This window comes from Macrobrachium rosenbergii, chromosome 16 (genome assembly GCF_040412425.1).
Source record: "Macrobrachium rosenbergii isolate ZJJX-2024 chromosome 16, ASM4041242v1, whole genome shotgun sequence".
NCBI lineage: Eukaryota > Metazoa > Arthropoda > Malacostraca > Decapoda > Palaemonidae > Macrobrachium > Macrobrachium rosenbergii.
Window position 1 is genome coordinate 47837160 of NC_089756.1, and position 18471 is coordinate 47855630.

General features: G+C 34.7%; 2 protein-coding genes across 3 annotated transcripts in view; one reads left to right on the top strand and one right to left on the bottom strand.

Annotated features, from left to right (window-relative positions):
• The first annotated feature begins 21 nt into the window (after nt 1-21).
• On the top strand, nt 22-11292 carry LOC136847415 (TWiK family of potassium channels protein 7-like). Its single transcript, XM_067119085.1, has 7 exons — nt 22-329; nt 4975-5135; nt 6523-6667; nt 7796-7934; nt 8362-8491; nt 8741-8972; nt 9921-11292. The coding sequence occupies exons 1-7, from the start codon at nt 203-205 to the stop codon at nt 10220-10222; spliced, it is 1236 nt and encodes a 411-aa protein (XP_066975186.1). The 5' UTR covers nt 22-202; the 3' UTR covers nt 10223-11292.
• Nucleotides 11293-12811: 1519 nt separating this feature from the next.
• Nucleotides 12812-18471, bottom strand: part of LOC136847416 (uncharacterized) — a 117905-nt gene continuing 112245 nt past the window's right edge. The window contains exons 4-6 of one of the 2 annotated variants that reach the window (XM_067119087.1): nt 17496-17646; nt 16781-16894; nt 12812-12954 (exon numbers count right to left, since the gene is read on the bottom strand). In XM_067119087.1, coding sequence (XP_066975188.1) covers nt 12938-12954; nt 16781-16894; nt 17496-17646 — 282 coding nt within the window. In that variant the 3' untranslated portion in view covers nt 12812-12937. Of the gene's footprint in view, nt 12955-12994; nt 16433-16780; nt 16895-17495; nt 17647-18471 lie in introns of those variants that run through there. The other variant, XM_067119086.1, reaches the window with a different exon arrangement.

Sequence of the window (18471 nt, forward strand, 5' to 3'; positions counted from 1 at the left end):
CCGCCGGCTTAGTTGGCCGTCATAGTACGAAGTGCCATGCACGGCTTCCAAGGCTAGCAGGAGCGGCCATGAGTCCCTCTAGAAAACGTCGCAAAAGACTCCATCAATTTTGCGTCTTACCTGGAAACTTCCTGAAAATCTGAAGCACAGCCAGAAGACTTCGTTTTGGTAATTCGAGAGGTATTATCATCAACTAACCACCATGGAGATACAAAAGGAAGAAGGAGAAAACTTGTACAAACAGAGGAAGTCGTTGGGCGCGATCTTCCTACAGTTGATGTTCAGCCACTTTGGGTTATTCATCGTTGTTGCATTTTATGCAGTTCTCGGTAAGTTATAAAATAGTATAATGAAGTGCAACAAGCATATCGAATATTCCGTGCCATGCTGCATCTTTGACAGTGCTTTTTTTTTTCTAACGAGCGTTGGGTGCACGTTAAATTCTTTTCGCAGTTGCATTATTCTATGACATTTTTGTATTTGGTTCGAGTACATATAATTTCTCAGTTACTTCATGATGTCAAGTTTGTAAATCGAACTATATTTTGCCTCAGTTTCCCTGGTAGCTGTAACGCCGGGTAACTTGCAACCAATACAGTAAGCAATGGGTCGATCGCTCCTATATGGGAAAAGACCGAAGCGTTTTGCCACTCCCGCTTTTTCTTGCCTCCAATAGATCTGGGCAAGATAAGGGTATTGGGTTGCCAGTTCCATCGGCCTACAAGTTAAAATATAGTTTTAGGTCATATTTTCTTTACTAATCGAATCAAGTTACCATGTTAAACATGATTATTATTAATAGTATTAAAAAGGATATGAATTCTTATGGACTGACTCAAAAGGTCTTGAACTTAGCAACCAACCTTCCACAGAATACGATGCCAATTTGCGAAAAAAGTAGAACTGGGCATACAGAGTATCAAATATCAACAAACTTATTAACACATACCAAACCTTAAACAAATAAATAAAATTCATTAAACAAATGAGCTTGAACGTACCCTCAAGAAGGGAACTGACCAAGGCTGGAAAACCACAAACAGAAGTAAAAAATACTCAATTTTTGTTTAGCCAAACCGCCAGTTAAAAGATGAAGTTAAATGTTTTCAATTGCATGTCTGAATACACATCCATCTTTCTCTGGTTCCTCCCTTCTTGGCCTCAATTTCCGCTGAGTACCACAAATACCAATAACATTCGTTCTAAAGGGAAACAAAAGAATCACTCTAATTATGAAAGGAATCTTTCTTTGTAAAGAGGAACGGATTAGGTAAATGAGAGCTTTAGCAACAGAGATGAACAAGACTACCCAAAAACAGCCAGGCATCGCAAGAATTTTGTGCCTAAGAATTCCTACGAAGGGGAATTGAGGTTATGGAAAGGAGGGATCTAATGTTGATTATCCCAAGTGGAATCTAGTCTATATTTATTTATCTTCACTTTCGTCTCAGACTTTTCTAGTAATGAAGTAATGACAATTCAAAAGTAACGTAATAGTCATGTCGGAGCTTGCCTACAAGGAATTACAACCAGAGACATTTTGAAAAGTTAGGTTACTCTGAAAAAAGCCAGTGGGAAATTGTTACATGATAAAAAGACTAGTAATCTTCACTAAAATTCAGCTGACAAAAATGAGTACAATATCCATACGAAGCCTTGCAGAATGTACACATGCAGCATGTATAAAATACGGCAATACACACGCACCATGATTAAAGGCTGCCAGGAGCACGCAGAACTATTTCATCACATGGCACAATATTTTGAAAAGCAATACTTATACAGAAACTACAAAAGAACTAAATATAACAAAAGGAGGTCACATGCATACAAGTGTTATTTTTTTCAGTCCTTGTCTCTACAGCTGCAAAATTGGCTGGTGATTCTGATCACCAACATCAAACCCAGATTTTTTTTTATCTGTAAAGTATTTCTTAATTTAATGGTTTACTTATATCATTTTAAATTCTGAAAACAAGATTTCTCAAAATATCAATTCTAATTTTTTACTGGTTAAACCACACGTCTGAAAGGTACTGTATACGATTTTTTCTTTATGCCCCGTACAAATTGTTTGTGTGTGATTTCCTTTTATTATTCTTAGTTCTCCTTTTGTAGGCTCTGTCCAACTGTAATCTTTGTAACATCAGATGTGCCATGTGACGCAATAGTTATAGGTGCTCCTGGCAACATTTACACATTGGGCGTGTTTACATGCGCATTTTTTATACATGTTCTATGTATACGTGCTGCAAGGATTCATATGAATAATATACTAATTTTCGTTGCCCGTGTTTTGATGAAGATTAATAACAATGAAGAAACTACGCTTTACGTTTCGGGGACAGTAAGTCCTTAGTCACGCATATTCTTCAGGTAATGTAATGAAACTGATTTATTTAAGTCCTCTCTTTTCGCATGGCACTGGAGTTATTCTGTCCAAAACTTAAGGCACAGAACTAACATGGTTCCAATAAAACCTAAAGTTTCTAAATACTTATTGCATTTTTTCTGTCCATGTCTCCGACTATTGGTTAGGTTACAACGGGGGCCAATGTTGCCTTCCAGATCAAGAAGCTCAGAGCCCTGAATGTCTCCCCAGCTTAATTTGGAGCGCTTGGGTAATCGATACTCAAGCTATCGCACGAAAACCCTGACATGACATGCACATCTCTTACTGTTTATCAGTTTCTTGAATAAGTAGCTTTTGAGTTATCTTGATAAAATAACGGGATTTTGAATGCTAAATTTGTTTTAAGTTGTATAAATAAACTTGGATCACACCAACAAAGGTCAGGTTTGGTTCTTAAGTTAATGCCCTCAGTCAAACAGTATGAGAATGAAAGGCAGAGGTGAACACAGCTTCAATAAAAACCAAAAATATTCCCAAAGAGATATTATAACAGATTTACAATAAAAGTAAACGAACCATGACTAAACACTTGAATAATGATGAAGAAAAACTTGGACACAAAACCAAGCTGACAACATACTTAATAAAATCATATTTACGACAGTATTATAATTATCAAAAAACATTAATGGCAAAAGTTTTTGCACAATATACACATATCTACTAAACATACTGTGAAATTTCAAACATCAACATGCGAAATTTTCAGTTTAGCGAAATGCACTATATCCCCAGGAGCTATACGAAACAGTGAGTCACCTACACTGTTTCAAAAGTACGTTTCACTGGTACTAGCCCCCTGGGGGATCAAAATCATTTCGCTATCTGACTGAAATTTCAGTCATTACCGTACTGACTGGTTACGTATGTTGACTGAAAATACGTTTCACTGGACAAAATCAGCCACCATTACGCGGAATGCAAACTTTTTTTTTTTTGAGAATATATATACATTCACTGCAACATGAACTTTGCCGACCAAAGGAAACTACTGACAACATAACCCTGGCTGCTTAACATCACTTTCATACAGTGCCACTGTCAGAGTTATTGGAATAAGTAATTGAAGGCGTAATTATCTGTAAAAGTAAAAAAATTAAACGAAGTGTCAGTTTTTACTACAAAGTTCCCTCACCCCTTACCATCTATCAGCAAACAGTGTTGACATACCGTGAGAGTATATCCCTGAGCTACAGGTGACTTGTTGTCTTGGTGAGAAATCTAACAAACCTGTTGCCATTAGTGAATCAATGCTCATCGTCGGCCATTGCGCTACTGCCCGCAGCAAATGCTTTCCCGTGCGGTGATCACTTTACAACTAACACGTTTTCTGCGGCCGTTTATGAGTTACATTTCATACTATTAAACCTATATAATATGTTTATTTTTTATTACTTTTTTATTTCTCTCAACACAGACAATATATATATATATATATATATATATATATATATATATATATATATATATATATATATATATATATATATATATATATATATATATATATATATATATATATATATATATGTAGAATCTACTGGTCACTTTTACCAGATACATATGTAATTGTAATAGCGCAGAAAGAATTCGAGAAATTAAGAGGGCATTGTGGCTATTACAAATTATATATATATATATATATATATATATATATATATATATATATATATATATATATATATATAATATATATTATATACATATATGTAATATACAAGCATATGACTTTTTTATTAAAGGAAAATACACTAAAGGGTGTTACCTTTCATGTTTTCAGTAAGTAGTGATGGGATGAGGTTGCTAGCCACTCACCCTGTCCCATGAATACATGTCGATCATGTACGGCTTTTCTTGGTGGTTACACATCCAAGTAATGACCAGATTCAATATTACTTACCATCATCTTCTGCAACCACGTTCTTTAAAATCAAATATTTTACGATTTATACCGTTTTTATTTGTTTGAGGTTTAACTACTGCTGTGTTAATACCGAACAACGAGTAGAGAACGCGACGCAGGAATGCCTCTAGTTCTTATAAGCTGTAGACGACAGCAGATACAAAAGTGTTCCCCTAACAAACCCAGCTATTTCATCGAAATGCCAATTATGGCGATTCTGGTGACTTAATGGGTCCCAAGATGGGAAACGAAACAAGAATATGCTTCTATGGAGATGGAGACTGAAAACTTGTCTTATTTCAACGAAAACACTGACCGCACCTGGAGAACAGGAATTGCACCACCAAGTTTGAAAGAAAGTCTGTAAAGCTAACTTAAAATGTCATCTCCCTATACTTAATTTATTTTATTATTTTTCATCTGCTATTTACTTACGAATTACTCTAAATTATTTACTTTACCTTATATTTTACTTCTATTCTCTATTTTTAACCTATACTTTACAATATTTATCCCCTGTTATCTGTTTTCCATTTATGCGAATTCTCTTATCCAGAATCTTGCTATACCCTTCCACCCCGTCTCTTTTCACCCCTCCCCCCCTCTTCCCCTTTCCTTGCTGTGACTGGTTTGATTAAAAATGGCTTCGCCCCTGTAGGTGCATATGCCTTCGTGGAGATCGAGCTGCCCTACGAAGAGCGTCTCTACGAGATAAAGAGAACGGAGGCAGAGGCGATCAACAATACCATCAACTACATGGCAAACCTCTTTTGGTATTACCAAGACAAAAACTGGACCTACTACGACTTCAACGAAACCGTGAGTTCCACTGCTCTGTGTTTGCTTAACTTTGAATAAATCGATAAGGTGATGTTTTAGCAAAAAATCGCCCTTCTGTTTTCCTTTTCAATCACAGCCACTGAACATCGCCAATAAGAGGAATGTCCTTCGTGGGTTCACTGGGGCTCTATACGTACGAATTGCAAATTAAAATGTATAATGTATAATGGCCAAAAATAACATTTTCAAATACATTCATTTTAAAGGACTGCCGTTCAGTTTCCATTCCAGTTCAAGATAAATTTTTAAAAATGAAGCAAAAAAAAAAAACAGACCAATGTTTTAGGAACACATCTATTTTATTTATAATTAGCTAACTAAGAGTCCTAAATACCACTAGAACCAATGTTTTAGGAACACATCTATTTTATTTATAATTAGCTAACTAAGAGTCCTAAATACCACTAGAGATATAAGTGATATTTTTATAATAACAATGGTATTTTCTTTTATCTACTTCCAGCCCGAAAGAGTATACCTGGTCACTTACCTTGAGCAATTTGTTCAAATGTGACGTCAAAGTGCCGCGCTTTTGAGCTTTAGGAGTTAAATCTCTGTCAGATCGATTGATTCACTATCATATCTCTCCAATCATGTACTTATTATGTTTAACATTTCTATCAACATTCATCCATACGCAGTCTTTATCATTAAAAGAAAATGGTCGTGTTTCGGACGCAGCCAGCAATGTTCTCTCCTTAACAACGGTGGTATGCGACCGTGAACATTATCACGAGCACTTCGATTTGTCGTGGATCACCACGCACACGAAGAATTAGTTTTTGCATTTCAATGACGTGGTCGACGGCATGGTTTTTTTTTTTATGCGAGTTCTTGTAAGTTTTCTGGTAGAAAATAACCCTGAAGTATATTAAATACTGACCGATAAATTTTCGAATATACCGATTCATGCTAAAGTGTACCTAACCAAGGTCAACAGTATTTTGACCTTGTATTTACCATTCACATAATCCCTGTTTAGCACGGTACCCCTTGGTCCAGAACTCACTATTCCAATTAATCGGCATTGGTCTAACGGCACTTGAAACACATCTAAAACAATTTTGTTCCAAAAACTTAAAACAAAGCTAAAATGGTAAAAAACTTTAATCCAGTCCTCTTACTTAGCTATACTGACGTCTAGCATTACAAATTCCAGTACTGTAGTTACTCTGTATTACACTGCATTTCCCGAACTCATTCATAAATCCCAAACATGACGTCAGGACCCGTGATCGGGAGAAACAAAGAACTACTTAACGTACAGGAACAGTGAAATGACCACCACCTAAATGATATGTTGACGCAACATACACCAGGGTAATCCCGAGGCTTTCCAGATAAATCACCTATTTTCACTTCACAGGTGTACAAAGACTTGAAGAGAATGGAGGATTATATCATCAGGGCTGTCAAGACTACTCGTTACGATGGGGAAGTGAAAGGGTGGAATTACGCGTGGACCATCCCCAACTCCCTTCTGTTTACCATGACCATCATGTCAACAATTGGTGAGCCGAAATTTATCGTTAACTCCATTATTATTATTATTATTATTATTATTATTATTATTATTATTATTATTATTATTAATTATTATTATTATAATAAACGATACGTTTCAAAGAACTGGACTGCCATTTACGAAAATGGAAAGACTTTAGCAAAAAAAGAAATAAGGTATAAATAAATATCTAAACAAATACATTAATAATTATGTAAATAATCAAATAAATCGAAGGATAAAACTAGTAGCATGACTCACGTTACGAAATCTGAAACGAATATATGCACATTTATCAATACAGTACATTACATTAAACATCAACACTGTGTACTGTATGCCTTCTCTGTCAACTTAAATCCGGCATACCATGACTGCATTCATATACAGTATGGATGTATAAGCGAGTTTCAGCAAAGAACAGACTAGGCAATACGATGGGTGTTATTCTGTAAGCGTATAGTAACAAACTGCTAATAGTAAATACAACTAAATTTACCAATAAACTCTCCTGATATGAACAGTAATATTCAAAGTCATACTAAGAAAACCCCAGATATTTACAGACGTAGGCAGATCAAAAGAGAAACTGGAGGCCACATTATCCAGGTACATGTACTTTCAATTGAGAAAATAACCTCCTAACTTTTTGATTTTCACACATTTTTCGGATACGCCTACCACCGCAAACTTCCAATCTGAAGAGGAATAAATAAAAAAGCCTTTCCTTCCTGGTGAGACTAAAGTTCAATGTACAAGATTCAGCTTGCGAATCTTACATACCAGATCAAACTGAACGGAAAATCTTGCTTGTTTTTGAAATCTGGATGCAAATATCCACCCAAGTCGTTGTCCAGAGTCACCAAAGAAACACTGTATTATTGTTGTACTATATTAAAATTCCACATTTATATAAAATAGTTGTATTATTTGTAAAAGTAAAAACGGCGTTCCTTCTAGGTATTTGTCGTGAACACTGAAGAGGTAGTCAGTGTTTTTCACTTTTGCCAATAATACAGCTTGTTAACATAACTGTGAATTTTTTAGCAAGCGCTATAATTTTCAATGTCACTGAACACGTAAATGAACCCTTCCTTTGCTTTAGAAGTTTAAGAAGAAAAATTCATTTCAACAGGTTACGGTCACATTGCTCCTAAAACAAAATGGGGCAAGGTTTTCTGTGTGGTATATGCAATGACTGGCTGTCCGCTCCTGCTCGTCTTTCTGGGAAATTTGGGTAGTGCCATGGCTGACTCTTTCATCTATCTGTACAGGTAAGACCGCAACCCACTATTTTTGCCTCTTTCTCATTTTTAAATCTATCCATTAGAATGCTTACCGTTAGAAAGATCCCTTCTAGTTATATCTTTCAACAGTCACTGAAAGGCATAACGGAAAAGTTTCTACATTATTTTATTATAACATTAGGAAATCAAAATTTTGGTGCAAGTTACGATGCAAGGGACTGCCAATAGCTTCTTTACACTTGAAGACTGATGTTGCAGGTTTATTGGTAACTAACTCGTGTATAATCTAGAGTGGCCTCCTTAACGACCCTACAAAAAAGTACGAAATAAACCCTCATCATAGGTAACAGTCTGTATATCTAAAGGAACATACGTACGATTTAAAACCTTGTACAAATTTTGTTTGCAATAACATCTAGTAACCTCTTACGAACAATTTCATGGTTCTGGGCAGTCGATGTTTCTGCCGAACATGTCGAAGCCGACGAAACCTGGAGGAGCTGCCTCCCAATGCCAGCAAGAAACAACGCAAGCTATTGATTGATGACGTAGTTGGAAAGGAGGAGTACATGCCCACTGAAAAGGTATGAAATATTCAGGGATGATAAAACGTTTGCCAGATTAACGAATTCCAGTCAGTTCACAGAAAACAATCAGTATGAGAAATTAAGTCCAAGTGTAGTACTGCAGTCAAGTGACACTTTCTTTTCCTCGAAATGATACCTCTAATTAACAAATACAGGCACTCCTGTTATCAGTTAATAATGAAGACAAAAAACAGAAACCAAATAATTAATGAATCTTATCTCAATATCAACTCATTCTGTCTACAGATCAATGTGCCAATCACCCTGAACTTGGTCCTGCTGTTTATTTACATTATGTTGGGGGCCGTCCTTTTCTCATTTTGGGAAAACTGGGACCTCACCTCCTCCAGTTATTTCACCTTTGTCACAATCTCTACCATCGGATTTGGTGACATGGTACCTGGAGCTGCTCTACTGGACAAGGCTAGCATTGACGCTGCATTTAAGATGCTTGTCTGCATTGTCTACATTCTTCTAGGTGAGTGTTGTCCACTTAAGACTGTTATGATGGGATTTAACGTAAAGTTAACCACTTTCATACAGCTACTTTTTTTATTCCAGATCTCCTTTTGGGAAATTTACCAAGATTTATGGTGCATTAGTCATTTCCAAATGACAGCATTTCCCTACAGTACATAATAATATTGGGCTCATTTTATCATCTTTATTTAAATAAAAGACAAGTATAACATTGTGCTTGTATGAAGCACAGAAAATTTCGTTCAGATAAGGGATATATATTGCCGCTTAGAAAGACAACTACTCATTCTCATAAAAGCTATTGGAGGTTCAGTTATTAACGGGAGGATCGTGACACTCATAGCTCTCCACAGCCAACAAGTCACGAACTGGTTTGCAAAGATGCTTGTGAAGGGCATCCTTACACTATGTGGATGTGATATTCAAAGGCACCCTTACTATTGCAGTCACTTTTGAAGGAAAAAAGCAAGTTTAATTTGAGTAGTGACATAAGTAAATCCCATTAAGAAACAAATGAATGAAATATAAAATCTGACTAATATATACAAATACAAAAAGTAGTTCAACTGTATGTGACAAACTCCAGGACGGGGCAGTGTTGTCCATCTGTTCTCTCAAACTCCTTTGCCATCCTGGCTAACAGGGTTATACTGCTGGCGTTTGTACCGGAGACTCAGAAACAGAACAGTTTGCATCATGCGGGTTTCCATTTTCCTCCTGAATCCGTGATTAGTGTATGGAAGAAAATGTAGTCAGAATGAAATTTTTAAGTTTTTTTTTTTTATGACTCGATCTAAGCCCGAAAGCAATGAAAGTTGTGTAATCCAAATCGTGTCAGCCATTACAATTGTTTCTAGCTTTGGCCATATATAGGATTCATGAGGTAATATGGTGGTTTTAACCAACCGTTCCTTAGTTAATAACCTAACTTTCTTGAAATTTTCAGGCATGGCTCTACTGTCTATGTGCATCAACTTGATGCAAGAACAACTGGTTGATAAGTGGAAGTGGATGGCAAAAGAAATAGGTCTCAGAAAAAAGAACAACGAAGTGAAGGCGAAGAAGGACACGAGTGTCAAAAAGCCTAAGGAAAAGAAAAAGAAGAAGAAAAAAGCTACTGGCAATCAGCCGCCTTCAGCACCACCCAAACCTCTTCCTCCTCCTTCCCCAAGGCTAAGCAGGGACCCCAGTCCCCTTCCTCGATCGGGTACCCCAGATACACTGCCCGGCAGCCTGGCTGATTTATAAAATGGGCCAAAATCGCAGGAAGGAGGAGATCAAATACCATATACGGATCCTGACAATTAAGTTAAATAGTGATGAACATCTAGAAAAAACATCACTTCATGTATAGTCTCCTACTAAACACATATATAAGAGAATAACAAAGAAATGTTCTACCCGACTCTTTAAAAGACTCGAGGGAAAGGATGTCATTCTGTATAAAACGAAGATATTAAAAATGCAAAAAAGAAACAATGCTGACACAGCTCGTAAATTTATAATACACACAAAAAAAATGAGAAGAAATTGCCACCTGCAATTCCTACTCATTTAAAATACATGTATTTTTCTCCTACCACACTACTGTATACACTTCTCTTAATGTATTTACTGGTAAGAAAAAAAATACATTTTCTTAATAGTTGACCTTTTCTATTCAAAACTATTGTTCTGTTACTTTTTACTAATTAATAATGGTAGTTCAGCGCTCATGTTAACTAGAAAATTGAGAATAATAACATCTAAGTAACTTGGCTTCAGTTACTAGTTAACAAGTGCTGAAACTGCTGAATGAAATATTCCTGTTTGCTTTTGTTTAACAGTGCAAACTGAATATATTTTGACTACAGGCACTTACAGATGATGCGCAGTTGTACACTGTTGACTTACTATTAACAAATATACAAAAAGACATATCTGTATCACTACTGCAAGGAGCTGTATCTATGAATGTAGAGGTATGTAACTTGGCTTCAGTCTGTTAAAACCACAAATATATATACCATCTATAAAATGTACAACCAATTTATGATGCAGTGAATAATATTATAAGTATAATATAATATTATAAGTAACTGATATAGAGACAACTTCTGTACCAGAGATAATATATAGTTGTGATGGTCAGATGCCATAAATTTGTTATATTTTTTGTAAATTACGCATAGAGAGGATATTCGTACTGATTAATGTTGCATGCACTTAAGTACAGTTTATGCAGAAAGTTCATACTGCATAGTATACTTCTTTGTATGCAGTACAATACTAAAATGTACCAATGATTGAGTTTCCGCAATAAAATTTAGTCATATGAATTGTCTCTGACCTGCCAAATGTTAACTATAACTGAGGGGAAAAGGTAAAGATGGGGCAAACTAAGGTTTACGGGCCTAAAGTGTGAATGCCCAAAAAAGTCTTAAAAAAAAAAACTTATACCCAGGAAATCTATTTTTGATATAATTTTAGTCTGGTTTTTCATAAGTAAAATGACAACTAGTGTATTTTCAGAAAGTTTCAACGCGTCCACACTTAACACTCCATTTAGAACCCGTTATACTGCATCCATTATTTGCTGATTTGTCATACTGATTTGCTTATTTATCAACTGAAAGCATTATAATCTGTAATATGAGGAAGATATTTACATATACATAATATAATCCGGATGTGTTACTTGAAGCTCCACTAAATATTCTGTACATAATAATGCAAAACTTACAGGAATAGGCTGTAGATATTCTTAAGTCTTCCAAGACTCCTTCATCAGTGATGGAGTAATTAACTTTCCTGAGAGAGCTGCTCCAGCACATGAGACAACCCTCAAGTAGCCAAGATTCCTTACCTATGCACAAATGTTCCTGCTCTGCCATAAAAGACCAAACATAAGAGGCTTATTACCTTTCTCTTTACACAAACATTTCCTTGTCTTCCTGTCAAGGAACTACATCTAAGCCCACACCACGTCATTCCTTAGAACAGCTCTCCCCTTTTCTTCCCTCAAAAGAAACTTCCTCCAAGCCTCTAATCTTCATTTTTGAAGCAAAACAATGAGCATATTGCATTCTCTGTTTTCAAAATATATGAGTACATTATGACTTTCACAGTACAGCCATTCTGGAAAGTTCATTGCTTACAGCAGTGTCACTCATTAATAATCAAATACATGTATACAAAGTTGACTATGACTTTGCTCATAGTAAGAATAATCTCCATATATACAAGACAGTATCATGAAATCTAAACAGTACATTTCACACTTTTTTTTTCTGACGATAAAACTAAATATCATCAGTGTGAATATCTATTCTTATACCTTCTCAAAATATTTACCAGTAAGGTGTTAAACTTCAGATTTTTCAAAGCTGTATGTAGCCAATACTCCTTACGTGTTTATATGACCTTTCTAAAAAACTGTCTACATTAAAATTTTGCATCATAATTTTGATATTACAAGATAACGTTTATGCATCATAATTTTGATATTACAAGATAATGTTTATCTTCAACGCAAAGATATAAATCATGCAATAATTTTTCTCCTATATTACCAATAAATAAAGACTATTCACGGTTAATGCCACATCTACTCAAAGAATCAGTATAAAACTACAGTCACAAAATTAAAAATACATGAAATTCATCATTTATACAGCAACTGCCTCAGACCCTAAAATGGAACAGCTCCATTGTCTGGTTAAAGTACTGTACTTCATATCAGAAGTGATTATACAATAAGCACAATATTGCTAAATGAATCTAATAAAAAAAATTGAACAATACTCCTAATGTTTAATAAAGTATCCTTCCAAGCATCACTGCTATTTACATCTCTGCCAACTACGACTTACCTCAAGAACTTGAACGGGACATGTACACTAATGACCTCAACCCCTCAGCACCATTATTCAAAGGAATGAGTTCAGTGGAGTACTACCCTACCTTACCATTCACGGTCTCCATCTACATTACTTCTTCATCTTAAAATGAAAAAAAAAGGAATAATGAATAGACTGGTAAACAGTTTTAATTGTTTTTAAACATCTTTGTACATTTGGCAATATAAAAACATACAAACAAAACTCGAAAAATAAATTTGTGCAATTACAGTGTATGTTTGAACATTGTTTTTACTACGTTTATATTTACAGAGTAGAGAAAAAGCAGTCTGAAATGATGAAAAAAGCAAGTGCTACATAAGTAAATATAGTACAGTACATACTACACAACACTAAAGTCACATTATTATACAGCCATGACACATCACAGAGCAAACACTTAACATGACACACAACAACCGCTCAGAAAATATGAATAAATATCTAAGTAATGTTAATTAACCCCCTCCTACCTAATATAAATAACATTCCGGTTTTTTCCAACGATTTTAACACAAGCAGAAACAAATAACAACTAGCAAACATATTTTATAACAATTATATACTTTATAACAATTAACAGATTATATTTTACAACTAACGTGTATAAATACTTGTAGTTGGAATCCCTGTTTTTAAACGACTATCATAAAATGGAATAACAAAACATAAAACTTTTGACGTGTCAAAATATATTTTCCGAAGACGTGTTTAAAATATATATATAAAAAAAATCCAAGAGTAACAAATTCTTCCTGAACCCAAAATAGTTATGGAAAACTGATAAATGAATTAGTCCAAGTCCCATGAAGTCCTGCAACTCCCACTGGAAAAGTGAGGAGATCTCACAAGCAGAGGCACTCAGAAGAAAATTGTTAAAAAAAGAAAAGTAAATGCAAGAAGGAAAGAAAATTCCTATAAAAGAAAGATAGAGATAAAAACACCACAAGATGTCTGTAAAACCTCAAATAATCTAAAAACAAATCAATCAGGCTACAAAGCAAAATCAAGTGGTAAAATCAAAATAAAGTAATTTAGAACGAAATTCTTATTTTGGCTAGCAGTTAAATATGTCAAAATTAACATAATCCAATTTTGGAACCAATGCATACACACCTACACTCATATGCACAGAGGACATACATAATACTAAACACATTTAATTTACTTACTATATATTACGTATAAATTATACTGTATAAAATTCCAATAAGATTTCAACCAACATCAGGACAACTAATGTATGAATCGAATGTAGCTAACCTGAGGCATTCACAACTTGCTTACAAAAACAAAACACTCGGAAATATTGTCTTCAAAACAGATGTACACTATATTCACATTATCACCACACAGCGTGAGAAAATATGCGATATAACTAACTAAAAGTAATTCTAGGGCTGTCATCCATAAGTGATCTTCTTATGAAAAATTAAATATAGTAACTGACATCCGACAATCAAGAAAAATCTTTGTTATTCAACATTTAAAAGTGTTATTTTGAGTAAAATATTAGCAGTTCAAACTGCTCAAACTGAGAGCATTCAAATTAAATTTTATTTCTAACTGCGGAAAATGAATCAAAACTTTGAAAACTTGACGAATAATTATAATGCTAAAAATAAAACAAATGTTACTGCTGTAAGTTAATTTTTAAAAGTGCCATCTCTCATGGTAATGAACGCCTATGACTATACAGTATAGTTTAGTACAGGACCACTCTAGTTTTACATGAATGACAGTAAAAATAAATAAGATACTCTACAATGTGAAATGCCAACTCCAGCATACAATAATGCAAAATTACTACCAGTTCAATTAAAATACTGCCGATTTTCTAAAGCAAAATTGAAGCAAGCAACGTATCAACAAGTATTGGAGAATGGAACCAGTTCTCCCTAGAATGAGATGAACAGAAAATTTCTCCAGTAAAAAGGGTACTCCCAATCCCTCCCGAACACGTGCACCAAGATAGAAACGTAAGGTTCCATCCTATGAATGAGTTAGTTACTGTCAACCATTTTTTGTCAAAGAACTGAACACGGTTTGGAAAACCCGACTCGGTGAGACAGATGGAAGGCTAAAGAATTTTACTACAGAAAGAGTATTGGCAGATAAGAATCAAATGTACTTAAGAAAAAAGTTGTTTGTTCGTCCACATCTCTCCCTAAATATTAAACACCTTAAAAATTCCCAACATAAAGTGCTCTTTCGTTCCGTCCCACTCCTACTCCAATAAAATCCCATATCACAAAACAAAACAAAAATTATTATTAAAATTCAGCCAAATGAAAAAATGTGGAAAAGGGTGAATAGTGACTGTACAGAACAAAAAGGTATACACCCACAAGCTACATTAATAATGAAAAATGTTAAGTAAGCAAAACTATTTTTTCCTAGGACTCTACTAGATGAGGAACCTAAAATTAATAATAACCTTGAATATCACTGTTATTTTGTTGGAGAGTAAAACGATGAAATGAATGATGCATGAGGAGTCTTCTTATTTTTAAGCGCTAATAATGTGCGTTAAATGGGTCTGGATACTATATTCCTGACTTTGTAAGGTTTACATACCTTTATTTAGGTAAAGTTACATTACGGATACACCGGAAGGATGCCTAGAAAATCAAGTACATGAAAGTTAGCAAAACCGTTTCTTAATGAAAGTGTGCCAGATACAGTGCAAATCAAAGCATATATCGCCAGTAATCAAAGGAGAAAATTTTAACGATGAAACACTAATTCAGAAAGTTATCAGTTATAGAGTACTTCGCTGTAAATTTGCAATTCAGGGAATAAACTATAATCAAAATCAAATGTCTACATGTGCTATAAACTGCAGGAATTTCACTGTCACAGTTATTTTGGAGGAAAAAGAAATGTTATGCATATTTTGCAGCTTTTCGGCACTTCCAGGATAATGATTTTCCAAGCAACATCTCTCACTATCCTAGTATCAGTTATAGTATAAAATTAATCGATTTTAAGTGTACATTGAATAAATTGATATTTGCCAACCGTCCCATCTAGTGGCAAAGTCTGCATATTCTTATTTGAGGTATGATGAAGAAAATCAGTTCTATACCAGGTCAAGTTTAAAGAGTTAGGTATTAAAAATGTGAAATCCTTGTTTTTAAAAATAAAAAGATGTTTTATTCTGAAGAAAAGAAAGAAAAGGAAAAGAAGCAACGAGTCCTGTGATAAAGACTGACAGTTGTGAAAACTGGCACTTAATGAGGCCATTATCAAGGGTAACTAGGGTAACTCAAGTTCAAAAAACACTTCCAGTGAACTCCTTCACCAAATGTCTTCCAAATAATTGTGTATCTTGAATTATATGTAAAAAAAAATATAAGCGGAAAAGTTCAGAACAAAATGTAAGTAGATAAAAAAATATAAAAACGAGCTGTCAGAGTCCAAACACAAGGTCATCATGGCGTAAGTAAGTCAAAGTCAGGTCACTGTTGTCCTAGAAGATGGGGTCCTGCGTACTGTTGTTCGTCTTCTAAGAGGTCCTTCAACACTTTTTTGTCCTTCAGAGCTTCCGTTACACGGTCCGAAGGGAAGGATGGGTTGTCTGTTGGGAGGAGATCCGTTAAAAAGAATCTTGCTACCAAAGATTGCTACGGCAAGCAGTCTATCCAAGATGATGGGCGAAATAAATATGAAAGCGACGCTACTCATAATGCCTTATCTCAAAGTCTAGGACAATTGCACCTACTGGTTATTTCAAATGAAGCTAAGCAACTGGTGAAATACATCAAACAAACAAAAAAAATCCGATGCCTTAAAATCTGTAGTCACAACAATAACAAATACATAAATACTATAAAATCTCAAACAAGATCAACATGTCAACGACGACTTGATTAAATACTTCATTAATGGAGTGCATTTAAATATTTTTCAAAGGTGTTTGGCGTACCATCTAATGCCCTGCGTCCACGGCTAAGGGAGCCACTCCTGACGCACATCATGCCGTATACACGGATGCCAGGGACCTGGGCATACGTTGGCTGGTCATGGTTGAGGGGGCCATCTGTCAAATAAAAGAAACTGGGGTATAATTCAGCGCACACCATGTACTTACGAAACGTAGCAAAACTAACCAGTATTTCTATGTGAAAAAAAAAAACACGAGACTTCACTATATTCGCACAGCCCAAATAAGAGTAGCAAGTACATAAAAAACATGAAAATATTAAGAAACAGTACTGTATTTTGTAAAATGATAACATAACGAAATTTTATGTACACAGCTTGATACAGGATCATTCTTTTTTTAAAATTCTATTCTGAAGACACTAATGAATAATTACCTGAAATGACAATAATATATGCACTGTCAGATTAACAAACACTATAATGATGAACTTCCTTGAACTACTTACTGCCATTAAAGTGTGGTACCAATGGATGTGTACGGTAATCTAACTATCATGCCCTGTTTATTGATGAAAATTATTTTTAATCACGGAAACTGTATGCAATAAAATACTCTCACACACACATACACACACACACACACACACACAAACACAGAGAGAGAAAAAATGTATGGCAAACTAGGTCATCTTGAGTACTGTATTTTAAGGTTTCTTCACGAACACAACAACATGGCACTTTATAACTATACTTACCAAGCTGGGCAGAATCCGGACACTTGCAGATGACAAGGTAGTGGGCCTTGCCAGTTCTGGTGTTCTGCAAGGCCAAAATGGACCAGTCTCTCGGGACGCGACAATCTCTGACGCTCCAAACGGGTTCGCATGTCTTGATCACGGTGATTGCCTGTGAGGAGATAAGAGTCATTGAAACGGAAGAATCCTTGATTTGAAAGCAAGGACGTTTTAGCCCTGCATGTAGAAGAGGTAACTTTGATATGCAAGTTATTGTGTTTATCATGTTTTTATCGTGAAAACACACACACAAACATACACATACGTATGTAATGTGTGTGTGCTGGTATGTATGTATGTATGTATGTATGTATGTATGTATGTATGTTTATATATTATATAATATATATATATATATATATATATATATATATATATATATATATATATATATATATATATATATATATATATATATATATATATATATATATATATATATATATATATATATATATATATATTTTAAGAACAAAATAGTGAATCTGCAAGAGTCAAGGTAAATCATTCAAATTAAGTAAACCAAGAACACAAAGGCAGGTAACAAAACATAAACCATAAAATGATGTACGTAGACCTGGACTTTAGATCAGGCAGCAGTTTAAAGTAATATATGTGTGTGCGTGTGTGGGCGCATATGTGTATAACTTCTACCGAGGGAGTTAAAACGTTATATCAAATATACACTTAGTATAGAGCCTATACTCTCTAGACCTTGGTATAGAGTATGGGTGAAAGGAAAGTCAAACACCGCAGTGCAAGATCTTTTACCCGAACTCTACGGCATTCCCAGGTAAACTATTTACAACAGAAAAATAGATAATAAAGAAGACTAAGCTTTACACACATAAAAGTTTAAGTAAAATCACAGAAAATTTAATAAACAAATCCTTTCCATCAAATTCATACCAGAAAAGGAAAAAAAAGACTGTTTGAC

Bases quoted from the DNA above. Each gene is read 5' to 3' on its own strand.
- LOC136847415 (XM_067119085.1), top strand. From the start codon at position 203: ATGGAGATACAAAAGGAAGAAGGAGAAAACTTGTACAAACAGAGGAAG. The intron at 5,136-6,522 runs GTGAGTTCCACT...TTCACTTCACAG, and splicing joins ACTACGACTTCAACGAAACC to GTGTACAAAGACTTGAAGAG. The intron at 6,668-7,795 runs GTGAGCCGAAAT...TCATTTCAACAG, and splicing joins GACCATCATGTCAACAATTG to GTTACGGTCACATTGCTCCT.